The sequence below is a fragment of the Rhinoraja longicauda genome, chromosome 22, assembly GCF_053455715.1.
Source record: "Rhinoraja longicauda isolate Sanriku21f chromosome 22, sRhiLon1.1, whole genome shotgun sequence".
NCBI lineage: Eukaryota > Metazoa > Chordata > Chondrichthyes > Rajiformes > Arhynchobatidae > Rhinoraja > Rhinoraja longicauda.
The window spans coordinates 33,622,425-33,638,667 of record NC_135974.1 but is presented as its reverse complement, the minus strand read 5'-3'; the positions used below and the strand labels follow the sequence as shown (position 1 = coordinate 33,638,667).

Here is a 16,243-nt window from a genome sequence, read left to right as displayed (position 1 = left end):
AAACAAAGTCCTGCAGCCCACCGAGTCCGTGCCGACCAGCGATCTCTGCACACTAACGCTAACCTACACACGAGGGACACTTTACATTTATGCCTTTAATGCCAATTAACCTACAAACCTGTACGTCTTTGGAGTGTGGGAGGAAACTGGAGCATCCGTAGGAAACCCACGCAGGTCACGGGGGAGAACGTACATACTCCGGACTGACAGCACCCGTAGTCAGGATCGAACCCGGGTCTCTGGTGCTGTTAGGCAGCAACTCTACCACTGCACCACCGTGCCGCTAAAAATGGTGGACTCTTGGACAGGTTTGCATGTCATCCTTCGGTTACTAGACCCTGAAAGTGCGCATCAAATCACTAGAAAATAATAAGTCTATGAAATAAGACATTCTGCAGTAATTCCAATGCACTGAACCAAGAAATAAGAAGAGTCACATTCACCAAACTCAAGGAATAATTTTACTACTACACGTTGCCATTTAGGAAGCTGCCCACGATTATTGATATGAAAATCATGCATCCGCCTATAAAAATTACCCCTACCACCTTCAGTCCCACGATTTATTATATATATGTATATTATATCATTTATAATAGTTATTTTGGAAATAGAAAACACAGCCTTGGTTCTATAGTTATATATAAAAACATTAGTTTATATTGATAAATATTTATAAATATAAACTAATAGACTTGGATTGCAGTTTGATTATTAAATTTGTCTGTTAAATAATAAAAGAATTTCACCAATATAAATAAATAACCAATTTGATCAAAGTGCAATCCAATACTACCTATAAACCAACATTTTTAATGTCGTTAAAAAGCGTAACAAATCTCTTTTTTTTTTACATTTAACACCTTTTACCCCGTAATAGTGCCTACTTTATAAAAAGAAATCATAAACTATTAAGTCATAGAGCAGTATATAGTAACAAAGCAGTATTAAATAGCCATATAATCCTTTGTGCTAAACGACTGTACTCTTTCTGCATTCATTTTTAACCGAGATGCAAGGAGTGGCTTTTATCTGCAAAGACACACATTCTGCCTCTGGACCCAAATGCAGGTTCGTAATATATCGTACTACTTGTTAGGTAGTGCTATCTTATATTAATGTATCACTCTTCATTGATCGTGCTTGGAGGCTGACGAACATATCACCAGAGTAGTGGAGCTCTACCTTAATGTTGGCATTCATTTTGCACCTCCTTGCATCTTCCTTTTTTGCCGCCGGGTAACATATTCCTCCGTTTCACTTTGCTATTGCTCTTCAGACCTGGGGAGCACTGGCTGGTGATTTGATCTGTGGTGGCCTTTGCTCCTGCCATCTCTTTGTCCCTTCTCGAGAGCTCTGGCGCTATCTCCCTGGGCTTCCGGCCCCTCTTCTTGGCGGACGGGCACTCCTTGCTCTCTGAGTTTGCAACCTTCAGTTCTCTTCTGCTCCTTTGTCGGATTTCTGCAGAGGCCCTAAACCAGTTCTGTCAAAGGATATTGAACCTTTAAGTGTCGATTGCGTTTTCACGTTTGGCAAACCTGCATAGTATAATTTTCACTCCAACTATTTTCAGGATAAAACATGAAGTATTAGTGCAGGGGTGTGCATTTTTTTGCCACATGCTTACCTTCTTTAATGCAAATTTGTGCAAGCCTGGATATTTCTTTTGCTTTTCCAAATCCCAGAGCAGACACTTTCATGCTTTTACAAACATTTTGTTTAGTTTAGTTTAGAGATGCAGCATGGGTGCAGGCCCTTCGGCCCACCGAGTCCGCACTGACCAGCGATCACCCGTACACTGGTTCAATCCGACACACTAGAGACAATTTACAGAAGCCAATTAACCTACAAACCCGCACGGCTTTGGAGTGTGGGAGGAAACCGGAGCACCTGTGGGAAACCCACGCAGGTCACAGGGAGAACGTGCAAACTCCACACAGACAGCACCCGTAGTCAGGTTGGAAACTGGGTCTCTGGCGCTGTGAGGCAGCGACTCTCTCGCTGCACCACCGTGCCACCCTGGCCAAAGGAAAATGTGAGATAGTCCTCATGAATAATCCTCTCACTAATTTCCGCTAATTTTGGAGGAACAGCATCTCATATTTCGCTTGGGCAGCTTACAACCCAGTGGTATGAATATTGATTTCTCTCACTTCAGGTAGCCCCGGCATTCCCTCTCTCTCTCTGTCCCTCCTCCACCCATCGCACCAGCTTCTCGTTTTCAGCCTACAAACAGCTAACCTTCAGTTCTCTTCTGCTCCTTTGTCGGATTTCTGCAGAAGCCCTAAACCAGTTCTGTCAAACGATATTGAACCTTTAAGTGTCGATTGCGTTTTCACGTTTGGCAAACCTGCATAGTAGCACCCGGTGTTACATAAAGGGTGTTTCCTTTATCATCGTTACTTTTTCGAAAATCTTTTATTCATTGTTCTTTATCTCTCCACATCATCGTCTATATCTCTCATCTCCTTTATCCCTAACCAGTCTGAAGAAGGGTCTCGACCCAAAACGTCACCCATTCCTTCTCTCCAGAGAAGCTGCCTGTGTCTATCTTCGGTTTAAACCAGCACCTGCAGTTCCTTCCTGCACTAATTTCCCCTTCCTATTTAAGGGCAATATTTGTTTTACGCTCAGCACCTCTTAGTAAATGTACACCGATCAGCCAAAACATTATGACCACTGACAGGCGAAGTGAATAACATTGATTATCTTGTTACAATGGCACCTGTCAAGGGGTGGGATATATTAGGCAGCAAGTGAACAGTCACTTCTTAAAGTTGATGTGTTGGATGCAGGAGAAATGGGCAGGAGTAAAGACCTGAGCGACTTTGACAAGGCCCAAATTGTTATGACAAGACGACTGGGTCAGAGCATCTCTGAAACGGCAAGGCTTGTGGGGTGCTCCCGGTCAGCAGTGGTGAGTACCTACCGACAGTGGTCCGAGGAGGGACAAACCACAAACCGGCGACAGACAGGGTGTTGGGCGTCCAAGGCTCATCGATGCGCGAGGGCAACGAAGGCTATTCCGTCTGGTCCGAACCGACAGAAGGTCGACTGTGGCACAAGTCACAGAAAACTTTAATGGTGGTCACGGGAGGAATGTGTCACAATACACAGTGCATCGCACCCTGCTGCGTATGGGGCTGCACACGGAGGACCAACAGCATATTAGGCAGGTGGTCATAATGTTTTGGATCATCAGGTCATAATGTTTTGGCTGTTCGGTGTACGATTCTTGTCAGCACCTCAACATCCTGGGCTCCCTTGTGGTAATGCTTCAATGTATAATCAGCAGGTCAGGCAGCATCTCAGGAGAGAAGGAATGGGTGACGTTTCTTCAGTCTGAAGAAGGGTCTCGACCCGAAACGCCACCCATTCCTTCTCTCCTGAGATGCTGCCTGACCTGCTGAGTTACTCCAGCATTTTGTGATACCTTCGATTTGTACCAGCATCTGCAGTTATTTTCCTACTCCAATGTATAATTGCAAATAAACTAAATCATTTTAATTGAGTTTAATAGAAGACTTTTATCTGCAAATGATAAGCAAAGCAAACGATAACTACCCAGTTCTAAAACCTTACCAATTTGTATTGTTAAGGAAGGATAAAAGTAATATTTTCTCGTTATAAACTATTTCACCATAATTAGAAAATAAATATGGAATAATGTCTCTCTCTCTGTGATAATAATGGCATATTAGCTGATAGACTGTCAGTGTTGTTTACATTAGATTATAAATTACATTTTATCAAAGTTTTGATATTTATCTTTGAGTATTGTACATACATTAATCTGTGACAGATTTTGAAGTTTATTTTTAAATTGTCGGAAAAGACGTATTAAACAAAATTAGGCTGATACGGCAAACCTCCACTGAAGTTTAGTTTAGTTTAGAGATACAGTGAGGAAATAGGCCCTTCAGCCCACCGGGTCCGCGCCGACCAGCGATCCCCGCACTGCCCGACACACACTAGGGATAATTTTACATTTATACCAAGCCAATTGACTTACAAACCTGTACAACTTTGGAGTGTGGGATGAAACCGAAGATCTCAGAGAAAACCCACGCGGGTCACGGGGAGAACGTACAAACTCCGTACAGACAGCACCCGTAGTTGGGATGGAACCCGGGTCTCTGGCGCTGCATTCGCTGTAAGGCAGCAATTCTACCGCTGCGCCACCGTGCCACAACTAATTTTACTAATTTTCTCATGGTGGGTGGTTTGATAGTACACCAAGGAAATTAAAAAACTGTTATGGTTGAACAACAATTGTCCAGCTGTTTTTCATTCTCAGTCACAAATGTAGTTCTTCATTTCAAACCCTTTAACAGAGATTTAAATGTAATGACTAAACTTTAGGCTTTAGAGATACAGCACGGAAACAGGCCCCTTGGTCCACCGGGTCCGCGCCGACCAGCGACCCCATACACTAGTACTATCCTACACGCAAAGGACAATTTAACGCAAGCCAATCAACCTGCAAACCTGCACGTCTTCAGAGCAGTGAAGGAAACCTGAGCACCCAGAGAAAACCCACGTGGTCACAAGGGAGAACGTACAAACTCTGTACAGGCAGCACCCATTGTCAGGATCGAACCCAGGTTTCTGGCGCTGTAAGGCAACAACTCTACCTCTGCTCCACCGCGCCACCCTCGAATGAAAAAGGATAAAACCGGAGTCGGGACAATCAGTCCATTAATACTGGGAGAAGCTATTCCTGCTAATTCTTTGGCTATGACACTGTTTATGAAATGATGTCAGCTTACCTCAGAGTGCGAGTTGTTGATGTGATATTTAACTCCACTTTCCGAACTAAACTCCTTCTGACAAATCAAACATCTGTACTTCCCGACCAGGTGCTCACCCTGTTAATAGACAGATTATTAAATATTTTAAAAACTGTAAATTGCAGAAGTCTTGCCGCAAGACTTCAGCCGTTTTTAAGAGGCAACCTTTCATCTCTGCATTGCAGGTGGAAATTGTGCAGTGTTGGCTAAAAAACAGCAGAAACTGACTAAACGTACTGTGTGTTATGTATACTAATCACTCAAACGAAAGTTATTGTGGTACAGAGTGGAGCAGAAATTCCACCTAAGGGATGTACAAATGCCAGTTTACATCAACCAAACAACAATCAACAAGCTGCCTGAGGAGGTAGTTGAGGCTGGGACTACACCATCATTTAAGAAGCAGTTGGACAGGTACATGGATAGGACAGGTTTGGAGGGTTATGGACCAAGCGCAGGCAAGTGGGACTAGGGTGGCTGGGACATTGTTGGCTGGTGTGGGCGAGTTGGGCCGAAGGGCCTGTTTCCACACTGTATCACTCTATGACTCTATGACCTGCTCAGTACGTCAGAGTGTTATTACCTGAATTATCTGAAGAAGGGTCTCGACCCGAAATGTCACCTATTCCTTCTCTCCAGGGATACTGCCTGTCCCGCAGAGTTACTCCAGCATTTTGTGTCTATCTCCCATGTAAACCAGCATCTGCAGTTCCTTCCTACACATGTTATTATTTAATAATAACCACCCCATCTCCGGGCACTTTCCCCTGCAACCGTAGGAGATGCAACACCTGTCCCTTTACCTCCCCCCTCAACTCCATCCAAGGACCCAAATAGTCTTTTCAGGTGAGACAGAGGTTCACCTGCACCTCCTCCAACCTCATCTATTGTATCCGCTGCTCTAGATGTCAACTTCTTTACATCGGCGAAACCAAAAGCCGGTTCGGCGATCGTTTCGCTCAACATCTTCGCTCAGTCTGCCTTAACCAACCTGATCTCCCGGTGGCTGAGCACTTCAACTCCCCCTCCCACTCCCAGTCTGACCTTTCTGTCATGGGCCTCCTCCAGTGCCCTAGTGAGGCCCACCGGAAATTGGAGGAACAGCACCTCATATTTCGCTTGGGCAGCTTGCAGCCCAGCGGTATGAACATTGACTTCTCCAACTTTAGATAGCTCCTCTGTCCCTCTCTTCCCCTCCCCCTTCCCAGTTCTCCCTCTATCTTCCTGTCTCCACCTATATCCTTCCTTCATCCCGCCCCCCTGACATCAGTCTGAAGAAGGGTCTCGACCCGAAATGTCACCCATTCCTTCTCTCCTGAGATGCTGCCTGACCTGCTGAGTTACTCCAGCATTTTGTGAATAAATACCTGTTATTATTTAATGGTGCATCTGTTAAAATAATTTGCTTACAGACAAGCAAAGTCAATTGCTCACCAGGTTAAAATCTGAACTCAAATCCTACCCCTTCCCCAAACTGATTGTCATCTGCCAACCAACCCTTCCTGAGCTATATCCACCTATTGTCTACTAGCACTTGACCTAACCCTTCACCAAAACCCCTTCTTCATAGTGGACACTTCTCCTCTACTCTTTTAGTCTACATTCAGCTCACAACGCCTGTGGCAAACATGATGCCAAGACTGACCCTAATCTGCCTGCATGTAATCCATATCCCTCCATTTCCTGTGCTCGACCCAAAGTGTTGAATGTCATTTCCCTCCACAGATGCTGCCTGACCCACTGAGTTGGAGTCATAGAGCCGTACAGCGTGGCCCTTCAGCCCAACCTACCATGGCCCGTCAGCCCAACAGGCCCTTCAGCCCAACCTACCAATGCCAACCAATGTGCCCCATCTACATTTGCCCAATGGCTTGTGTTTAGCCCATATCCCTCAGAACCTTTCCTATCTATGTAACTGTTCAAATGTCTCTTAAATGTTGTTATGGTACCTGCCTCATCTACCTCCTCTGGTAGCTCATTCCATACACCCATCACCCTCTGTGTGAAAAAGTTGCCCTTCAGGTTCCTATTGAATCTTTCCCCTCTCACCTTAAACTTATGCCCTCTGGATCTTGATTCCCCAACAAAAAAGTAAAAGACTATGCATCTACCCTAAATATATGCCCCCCATGATCGTATACACTTCTATAAGATCATCCCTCATCCTCCTGCGCTCCAAGGAATACAGTCCTAGCCTGACCAACCTCTTCCTATAGCTCAGGCCCTTCATTCTCGTAAATCTTATCTGCACTCTTTCCAGCTTAACAATATCTTTCCTCTAAGGCTGACACAAAATGCTGGAGTAACTCAGCGGGTCAGGCAGAATCTTGGGAGAGAAGGAATGGGCGACGTTTTGGGTCGAGACCCTTCTTCAGACTGATGTCAGGGGAGGGGGCGGGCCAAAGTGCAGTGCACTGTCTCCCACTACATTCTATCTCTGTCCCGCCCCCCCCCCTCCCCTGATATCAGTCTCCTGACGTCACCCATTCCTTCTCTCCAGAGATGCTGCCCGACCCGCTGAGTTACTCCAACATTTTGCGTCCACCTTCGATTTAAACCAGCATCTGCAGTTCTTTTCTACACAATAACTTTCCTCGAGCAGGGTGACCAAAACTGAACACAAATGTGGCCTCGCCAGCATCTTGTACAACTGTGATATAATGTTCTCCCAGCCGTTTTGTGCTTTGATCCAGATTCCAACATCTGCAATCTTTTGCGCTTCTGTGCTAAAAAAATCCGCCTTGTTTGGGCTTCCATGCCCCCTACTGGATGTCTAGAGAGTGACACATGTGGACTCCACAGAAGCAACAATGCATCTTTGCATCCCTATCAGATTAACATCTTCCTCCCCTCCAATTTAAGTACAGTAATGTTATTCAACCCTACAATTCTAATTCTAAAGAATGGATCGACAGGGCTTGTATTCACTGGAATTTCGAAGGATGAGAGCAGATCTTATAGAAACATATAACGTTATTAAGGGATTGGACAGGCTAGATGCAGGAAAATTGTTCCCGATGTTGGGGGAGTCCAGAACTAGGGGTCACAGTTTAAGAATAAGGGGGAGGCCATTTACAACTGAGATGAGGAAATACTTTTTCACCCAGGGAGTTGTGAATCTGTAGAATTCTCTGTCACAGATGGCAGTGGAGGCCAATTCACTGGATGTATTCAAGAGAGAGTTCGATATAGCTCTTAGGGCTAATGGAATCAAGGGATATGGGGAGAAAGCAGGAACTGATTCTGAATGATCAACCATGATCATATTAAATGATGGTGTTGGCTCGAAGGGCCGATTGGCCTACTCCTGCACCTATTTTCTCTGTTTCTATGTAATTCCTTATACTCTAGAACCATTTGCTTTCATGTGTTTTAGGTTTACAAGTCAGCCGTATATTGGCCCTCAGTGTTCAGAGATGGTCGAAAGCTTTTAATTCCAAGGAGTCAATATCACCAACAACTTCGATTTATTCACAAAATGCTGGAGTAACTCAGCAGGTCAGGCAGCATCTCGGGAGAGAAGGAATGGGTGACGTTTCGGGTCGAGACCCTTCTTCAGACGGAAGAAGTGCATTGCATTGTCTCCCACTACATTCTATCTTTGTCCCGCCCCTCCCCCCCCTCCCCTGACTTCAGTCTGAAGAAGGGTCTCGACCCGAAACGTCACCCATTCCTTCTCTCCCGAGATGCTGCCTGACCTGCTGAGTTACTCCAGCATTTTGTGAATAAATCGATTTGTACCAGCATCTGCAGTTATTTTCTTATACTCACCAACAACTTCTCCTGGATCACCCATATTGAAGCAATGACCAAGAAAGCACACCAGCGCCCAAGAAAGCCTACTTCCTTAGAAGGCTTAGGAAGTTTGGCATGTCCCCTACAACTCTCACCAACTTCTACAGATGCACCACAGAAAGCATTTTATCAGGATGCGTCACAGCTTGGTTTGGGAACAGCTACGGTATATCCAAGACCGCAATAACTTGCAGCGAATTGTGGATGCAGCCCAGACCATCACACAAACCAACCTCCCTTCTATTTACTCCATTTACACCTCCCGCTGCCTCGGCAAGGCCAGCAGCATAATCAAGGACGAGTCGCACCCCGGCCACTCCCTCTTCTCCCCTCTCCCATCGGGTTAAAGGTACAGAAGTGTGCAAACGCACACCTCCAGATTCAGGGACAGTTTCTTCCCTGTTGTTATCAGGCAACTGAACCGTCCTACCACAACCAGAGAGCAGTGCTGAACGACTACCTACCTCTCTAGACGCCCACGGACAATCCTTGATCGAAAATGCTGGCTTTACCTTGCACCAAATGTTATTAATTTATCATGTATCTACACACTATAAATGGCTCGATTGTAATCATGTAGTGTCTCTGGTCGACTGGTTAGCACGCACTAAAAGCTTTTCACCGTACCTTGGTGCATGTGACAATAAACTAAACTGGAACTGAACCGAAACTGAAGTTTAGTTATCGTTGCCACTGTAACTCACCTGCTAGATCATAATGAGTAAAGCAAATATGTTCACACAAAGTGATCGCATTTTTTCCAACTGACCTTAGTACATGTTGCTAGATGGGCCTTCAGTCCAGAAAAGCTTGAGTAAATTGCTTCACAATGCTGAAACAAAAAATGTGCAAAGTGTTCATTTGCTCTATGTGTCTCTATATCACCATCTATATCTCTCTAATTCATCCTTGGCCTTCTCTCCTGAGATGCTGCCTGACCTGCTGAGTTACTCCAGCATTTTGTGAATAAATACCTTTGATTTGTACCAGCATCTGCAGTTATTTTCTTACACTCTCTAATTGATCCGGTCAGGCAGCATCTCTGGAGAAAAGAAATAGGTGACGTTTCCTCTTTCCTCTGACTCTCAGTCTGAAGAAGGATCTTGACCCGAAACGTCACCTATTCCTTTTCTCCAGAGATGCTGCCTGACCTGCTGAGTTACTCCAGCTTTTGGTGTCAATCCTCGGTTTAAAACAGCACCTGCAGTTCCTTCCTGCACACACGTGCAAAGTGACATTTATTTTCATCAGATCCAACAGCGGTAAGTTGTGGAAAAATGGTGATGCAGACTGAGCAGTGAAAATGCGGATCAGAGAGGGAGATACTTTCCTTGCTGTCTGCTCGACAAACGGTTCCAAATAATGAGCAAAGCAGCAATGTAACAGTTCATGGCAGCAAACCATTCTCAACATTCATGCTATTGTTTGTTTTTATGCGTATATAGATATATATATCTATATACTAAAACTCTCGTTTGTTTGCTCCTGAACTAAAGCTAAAACGGTACATGATAGCGTGACAATTTTAGGCCCACCTTACTCACCGTCGTCTCTTTGGGGCTAGTGGAAGAAGTTTCATTGAAATCGTTGTTATATTTTTTAACTTATTCACATTTTAAAGTTTAAATCTATCTCCTAGGGAGGATGAGGGGAGGGGGATGGAGGGGTGTGTGTGGAGGGAGGGGGTGAAGGGGGGGAGGTGGGAGGATAAGGGGGGGTTGAGGGGGATGGAGTGGGGGGGAGGGGATGGGAGGGAGGGGAGGGGAAGGGGGGGGGAGGGAGGGAGGGAGGGAGGGAGGGAGGGAGGGAGGGAGGGAGGGAGGGAGGGAGGGAGGGAGGGAGGGAGGGAGGGAGGGAGGGAGGGAGGGAGGGAGGGAGGGAGGGAGGGAGGGAGGGAAGGAGGGAGGGAGGGAAGGAAGGAGGGAGGGAGGGAGGGAGGGAGGGAGGGGGGGAGGGAGGGAGGGAGGGAGGGAGGGAGGGAGGGAGGGAGGGAGGGAGGGAGGGAGGGAGGGAGGGAGGGAGGGAGGGAGGGAGGGAGGGAGGGAGGGAGGGAGGGAGGGAGGGAGGGAGGGAGGGAGGGAGGGAGGGAGGGAGGGAGGGAGGGAGGGAGGGGGGGAAGGGGGAGGGGGGGAGGAGAGGGTGCTGCACCAATGCAGGAGAGGTTTGGGCCCAACGGGTCCTCTTGATCTAGTATGTATATAAAAGTTTGTGTGTATATGTGAGTATGTGTACATATACTGTACACACACTGAGCATTTTATTATATTGGTTAGAGTGTACCATGATTCCATATTCTGTTGTGCTGATACAAGTAAGAATGTCATTGTTCTACCTGGGACAAATGACAATAAAACACTCTTGACTCTTGACACCAGGTGTGCTTGCCACCTATTTGCTCCTGAAGTGAACTGTACACCTCGGCTGTCACCAGCCATGTCTCTGTGGCCCGGGACCGGGCAGGGAAGGAAAAGGCCTTCCCAAAAAGACATCGGCATGTTGAACAGTTTGGGGTTGAGAGATCCGGTGGCCTTTTGGTGGCTGCTCCAAACGTGAGGATGAAAAAGCAACATTGGGGTGAGTTCGAAGTTAGAAAAGGAAGGCAAGAACGACTTTGTGTGGAAAAAGATGTAGATCGGACGTGGTTGAAAGGTGGAAAACCAGCATGGAGAATAACCAAAGATGCAGAGGTGCCAAAGGCAGAGGGACAAAAAGGCAGAGCAAGAATGGAGACAAATTGCCTCAGGGAGAAGATTTTTTTTAGAGATACAGCGCAGAAACAGGCCCTTCGGCCCATCGGGTCCGCGCCGCCCAGCGATCCCCACACACTAACACTATCCTACACCCACTAGGGACAATTTTTACATTTTCCCAGCCAATTAACCTACAAACCTGTACGTCTTTGGAGTGTGGGAGGAAACCGAAGATCTCGGAGAAAACCCACGCAGGTCACGGGGAGAACATACAAACTCCGTACAGTACAGCACCCGTAGTCAGGATCGAACCTGAGTCTCCGGCGCTGGATTCACTGTAAGGCAGCAACTCTACCACTGCGCCACCGTGCCGCCTGCTAAAGATGGTCTTTATAAAAGAAAAAAAAGGGTTTTGGTTCTGGATAGATGACAATGCCTAATATGTACACAGTCCCATACAGGCAAGGAGATGGAGTTACTGTAGAATTTGCTAACTTTGTCACTTAAACCAAAGGCAATAATTTCAGGGTTCCCAAAGCTCATCTGTAAAAAATCTCATCTTGTCTAAAATTTAAAAGCAAAAAGTTTGTTTGAGCGATTAAATTTATGGAAGTGTCAATAGAAATGATGGATGTGGCGTCACTGATGTGCATGATATGACTAAAATAATTTGTTCACTTGCAGAAAAAACACATTGGCCTGGATCATTTTCAATGTACTTCCTTCCAAATGAAAAGTTTACGTGTTCACCATTAGTGGTAGAAGATTCCTGGCACATTTTCATGGGAATATTCGGGTGAAAAAGGAAATTGAGGGGAGAGCACTTGTCATAAATGGATCAAAACCGAAGCATTGTCAAGGAAAATCCTTCAAGAAAAGGAAGGAATCAAGGACTTGAGAGTTCAAGGAAGGTGAAAAGAGATGAAACACAGGCACAGAATAGCATTTGTGATGTCAGTTTTGATCATTTTGATATTGTGCAGTGTATGGAAACTTTTTCAGTCAGAGAGTTGTAAATCTGTGGAATTCTCTGCCTCAGAAGGCAGTGGAGGCCAATTCTCTGAATGCATTCAAAAGAGAGCTGGATAGAGCTCTTAAGGATAGCGGAGTCAGGGGGTATGGGGAGAAGGCAGGAACGGGGTACTGATTGAGAATGATCAGCCATGATCACATTGAATGGCGGTGCTGGCTCGAAGGGCCGAATAGCCTACTCCTGCACCTATTGTCTATTGTCTATTGCTCGGGAAGACTCAAATAAGGAGACTTGCAAGAGGTAGTCAGTGACTGGGAGATGATGGTACAAGTACTTAGGAAAGGAAGGAATGTTTGAATATCAGGCAGCGTTTCGGAAAGATGGGGGAGATTTTAGTTTAGTTTAGTTTAGAGATACAGAGCGGAAACAGGCCCTTCGGCCCACCGAGTCCGTGCCGACCAGCGATCCCTGCACACTAACACTATCCTACACACGAAGGATAATATACAACGATACCAAGCCAATTAGCCTACAAACCTGTACGTCTTTGGAGTGCGTGAGGAAACTGGAGCACCTGGAGAAAACCCACGTAGGTCGCGGGGAGAACGTACAAACTCTGTACAGACGGTGCCTGTAGTCGGGATCGAACCCGGGTCAGGCAGCAACTCTACCGCTGCGCCCTGGTGGAGATGCTGTGTATTATTTTAAGGAGAGGGTTTATAACAGCAGTTTTAAGAGTGGATGGAGAAAAATGTCAACAGAACCCAGTAGCGTAGGAATTGAGACTGGAGGTTGGGCGGTTAATTTGCTGGAGATTAGATTCAAGGAATATATACCAAAGATAGAGTGGGAGGGTCAGGAGGGAAATATAAGATAACACAAAACACCGCTGATGTAGTGATGGAAATAACAAAAATAAAACTAGTGCTGTTTTAACTTACATTATTTGGGCAGCAGATCTGACCATTTTCTTTGACTTCATTTTTCCAACTTTCCAGTTGTGTGGGATTGAACGTTGGGAATCCAGGACGGGTGTACTTAAGCTGCAACCAAAAAGAAAGAAGATTTCACTAAGGTAGACACAAAATGGCTGGAGTAACTCAGTGGGTCAGGCAGCATCTCTGGAAAGAAGGAATGGGTGACGTTTCGGGTCGAGAACCTTCTTCAGACTGATGAAGGGTCCCGAGCCGAAACGTCACCCATTCCTTCTCTCCAGAGATGCTGCCTGTCCCGCTGAGTTACTCCAGCCATTTTGTGTCTACCTTCGATTTAAACAAGCATCTGCAGTTCTTTCCTACACATGAAGATTTCACTAACTTATACAACAGGTTTCTCAGTCAAACAATATTCACTTCCATTGAACTACACAATGCTTTGTGATTCCAACTCTTGTGATTATGACTGCGCAATTCCTTTGAGGTGAATCTCATACCAACTGTTGCCATCACTTTCGCCACCATTTTGTAATACCACAAGATCTTTTCACCAAATGTTTGATGGTACTTTTTTATCAAGTGAGGAAAACCAAAATACACTTACACTCCAGGTCTTGAAGGCAGTTTAGTTAAGTTTAGTTCAGTTTATTGCCATGTGTACTGAGGTAGAGTGAAAAGATTTTCTGTGGCATGCTATCCAGTTAGCGGAAAGACTATGCATGATTACAATCGAGTCCTCCACTGGGTACCGATACAAGATAAAAGGAATTGCGTTTAGTGCAAGATAAAGTCCAGTGTGCGGTTGGAGTGGAGGTTTAAAAGAGTGGAGCGATTGTAATGTGTCCCACTCCAGGGACCAGCATGCATAGAGTCGCTTGGCTTGGGCGCCATCTTGCCTTGTTCGAAAATAACTTCTTAGTTTTTAACCGTGTTTGTGATTCCACCATCCAACATTGATTTTTAGGAACATGATGCTAATATTACCTGATCATTAACATTCCATTATTAAATAATTCCATTATTGGAATTAAACTAATGGTTGTGAGATTTTGCAAGAAGTTCATCAACTAGCGCAGTAATTGTGGCAAGTTTCTAGATGTAATTGTGGTTTGGGGTAGTGGAGCAAGGGTAAACAGGTTTTGCAGAAATTTTCCCAACACTTTGACAGAGAAATAACTCCCATTTCGAAAGGAGATGAGAGGAATTTCTTCAGTCAGAGGGCGGTGAATCTGTGGGATTCATTGCAACAGAAGGCTGCAGAGGCCAAGTCAATGGATATTTTTAAGGTGGCGATTGATAGGATCTTGATTAGTACGAGTGTCAGGGGTTATGGGGAGAAGGCAGGGGAATGGGGTTGGGAGGGAGAGATAGATCAGCCATGACTGGATGGCGGAGTAGACTTGATGGGCCGAATGGCCAAATTCTGCTCCAAGAACTTATGAACTGATGAACAGTTTTTTAAAATTGAAGTAGTATTAACAATTTTCATGGCACTTTAATTGAAATAAATAGGCTCTTACTCTCTTGATGTCCGGGACTAGGTCATCTTTATTTCTTCTTCTAGTCCAAAGTTTTGACAGCTCATCCTCGGCAATTTCCTGGAGATGGAAAACAGCCACTTGTGCAGATCTTCGTCGAATCCGCCCACTCGGCGTTTTCTCAAATGAATTCTCCAACTCTTCATCAACCAGTTTGTGATCAGAATCATCAGTTTCCTGAACGATATTTCATTGGAAGAGGTGTCATCAATGTCATTGCTTCACAAACACATGCTATCCATTTCTCTCCTATTACAAAGATAGACACAAAATGCTAGAGTAACTCAGCGGGACAGGCAGCATCTCTGGAGAGAAGGAATGGGTGAAATTTCGGGTCGAGACTCTTCTTCAGACTGTTTAGGGTTTAAGGGAAACGAGAGATATAGACGAAGTTACTCCAGCTTTTTGTGTCTGTCTTCGGTTTAAACCAGAACCTGCAGTTCCTTCTCACACATCTCTCCTATTACTAAATTGATACATCATACATTGGTACATGATTCATTCTTCATGTAAAGAGGCACGTTGGTGCAGCTTTACTGCTGCAGTCTCACCGCGCCAGAGACCCAGGTTCCATCCTCACCTTGGATGCTGGAGTTTGCACGTTTAGATTTAGTTTTGTTTAGAGATACAGCGCGGAAACAGGCCCTTTCGGCCCACAGGATCCGCGCCGACCAGCGATCCCCGCACATTAACACTATCCTATACCCACTAGGTACATTCCTTTTACATTTACCAAGCCAATTAACCTACAGACCTGCACGTCTTTGGAGTGTGGGAGGAAATTGAAGATCTCAGAGAAAACCCGCGCAGGTCACGGGGAGAACGTACAATCTCCGTACAGACAGCACCCGTAGTCAGGATTGAACCCGGGTCTCCAGCGCTGCATTCGCTGTAAGGCAGCAACTCTACCGCTGCGCCACCGTGCCGTCCAAACCCAGTTCTCCATGTGACCACGTGGGTTTCCCCTGCGTGCATAAGTTGGCCTCCCTAGTTTGTAAGGAGTGTATGAGAAAGTGAGATAACACAGAATGGCATTCAAGAGAAAGCTAGATAGAGCTCTTAAGGATAGCGGAGTCAGAGGGTATGGGGAGAAGGCAGGAACGGGGTACTGATTGGGAATGATCAGCCATGACCACATTGAATGGTGGTGCTGGCTCGAAGGGCCGAATGACCTACTCCTGCACCTATTGTCTATTGTCTATTGCTCGGGAAGACCCAAATAAGGAGTGATGGGTGATGATTGGTCGGCATGGACTCAGTCGGCCGAAGGGCCTGTTTTCATGCTGAATCTCTAAATTAAACTAACAAATGTCAACACTTGCCAAAGACTATCGGAATAGCTTCTATAGATGTGATTCTTCTCTGGAATGAGAACGGACTGCATATTACATTAACATACATGTAAAATTATTTCCGTATCTTATTTTACTCTTCATCAGGTTTAAAGGTGGGGAATATTTATAAAGAATGTTTCATGAAGTGAAATCATTTTAAACAATGAATTATGTACAACACAAGGAAC

General features: G+C 45.4%; 1 protein-coding gene across 3 annotated transcripts in view; it reads right to left on the bottom strand.

Annotated features, from left to right (window-relative positions):
- Nucleotides 1–814: 814 nt before the first annotated feature.
- The window catches only part of LOC144604545 (zinc finger protein 512B-like), a 64,321-nt gene continuing 48,892 nt past the window's right edge, over nt 815–16,243 (bottom strand). For 2 of the 3 annotated variants that reach the window (XM_078419088.1, XM_078419089.1), the window contains exons 13-17: nt 14,704–14,898; nt 13,190–13,291; nt 9,355–9,417; nt 4,770–4,868; nt 815–1,483 (exon numbers count right to left, since the gene is read on the bottom strand). In XM_078419088.1, the coding sequence (XP_078275214.1) occupies nt 1,187–1,483; nt 4,770–4,868; nt 9,355–9,417; nt 13,190–13,291; nt 14,704–14,898 (756 nt within the window). In that variant the 3' untranslated portion in view covers nt 815–1,186. Of the gene's footprint in view, nt 1,564–4,769; nt 4,869–9,354; nt 9,418–13,189; nt 13,292–14,703; nt 14,899–16,243 lie in introns of all 3 variants that reach the window. The other variant, XM_078419090.1, reaches the window with a different exon arrangement.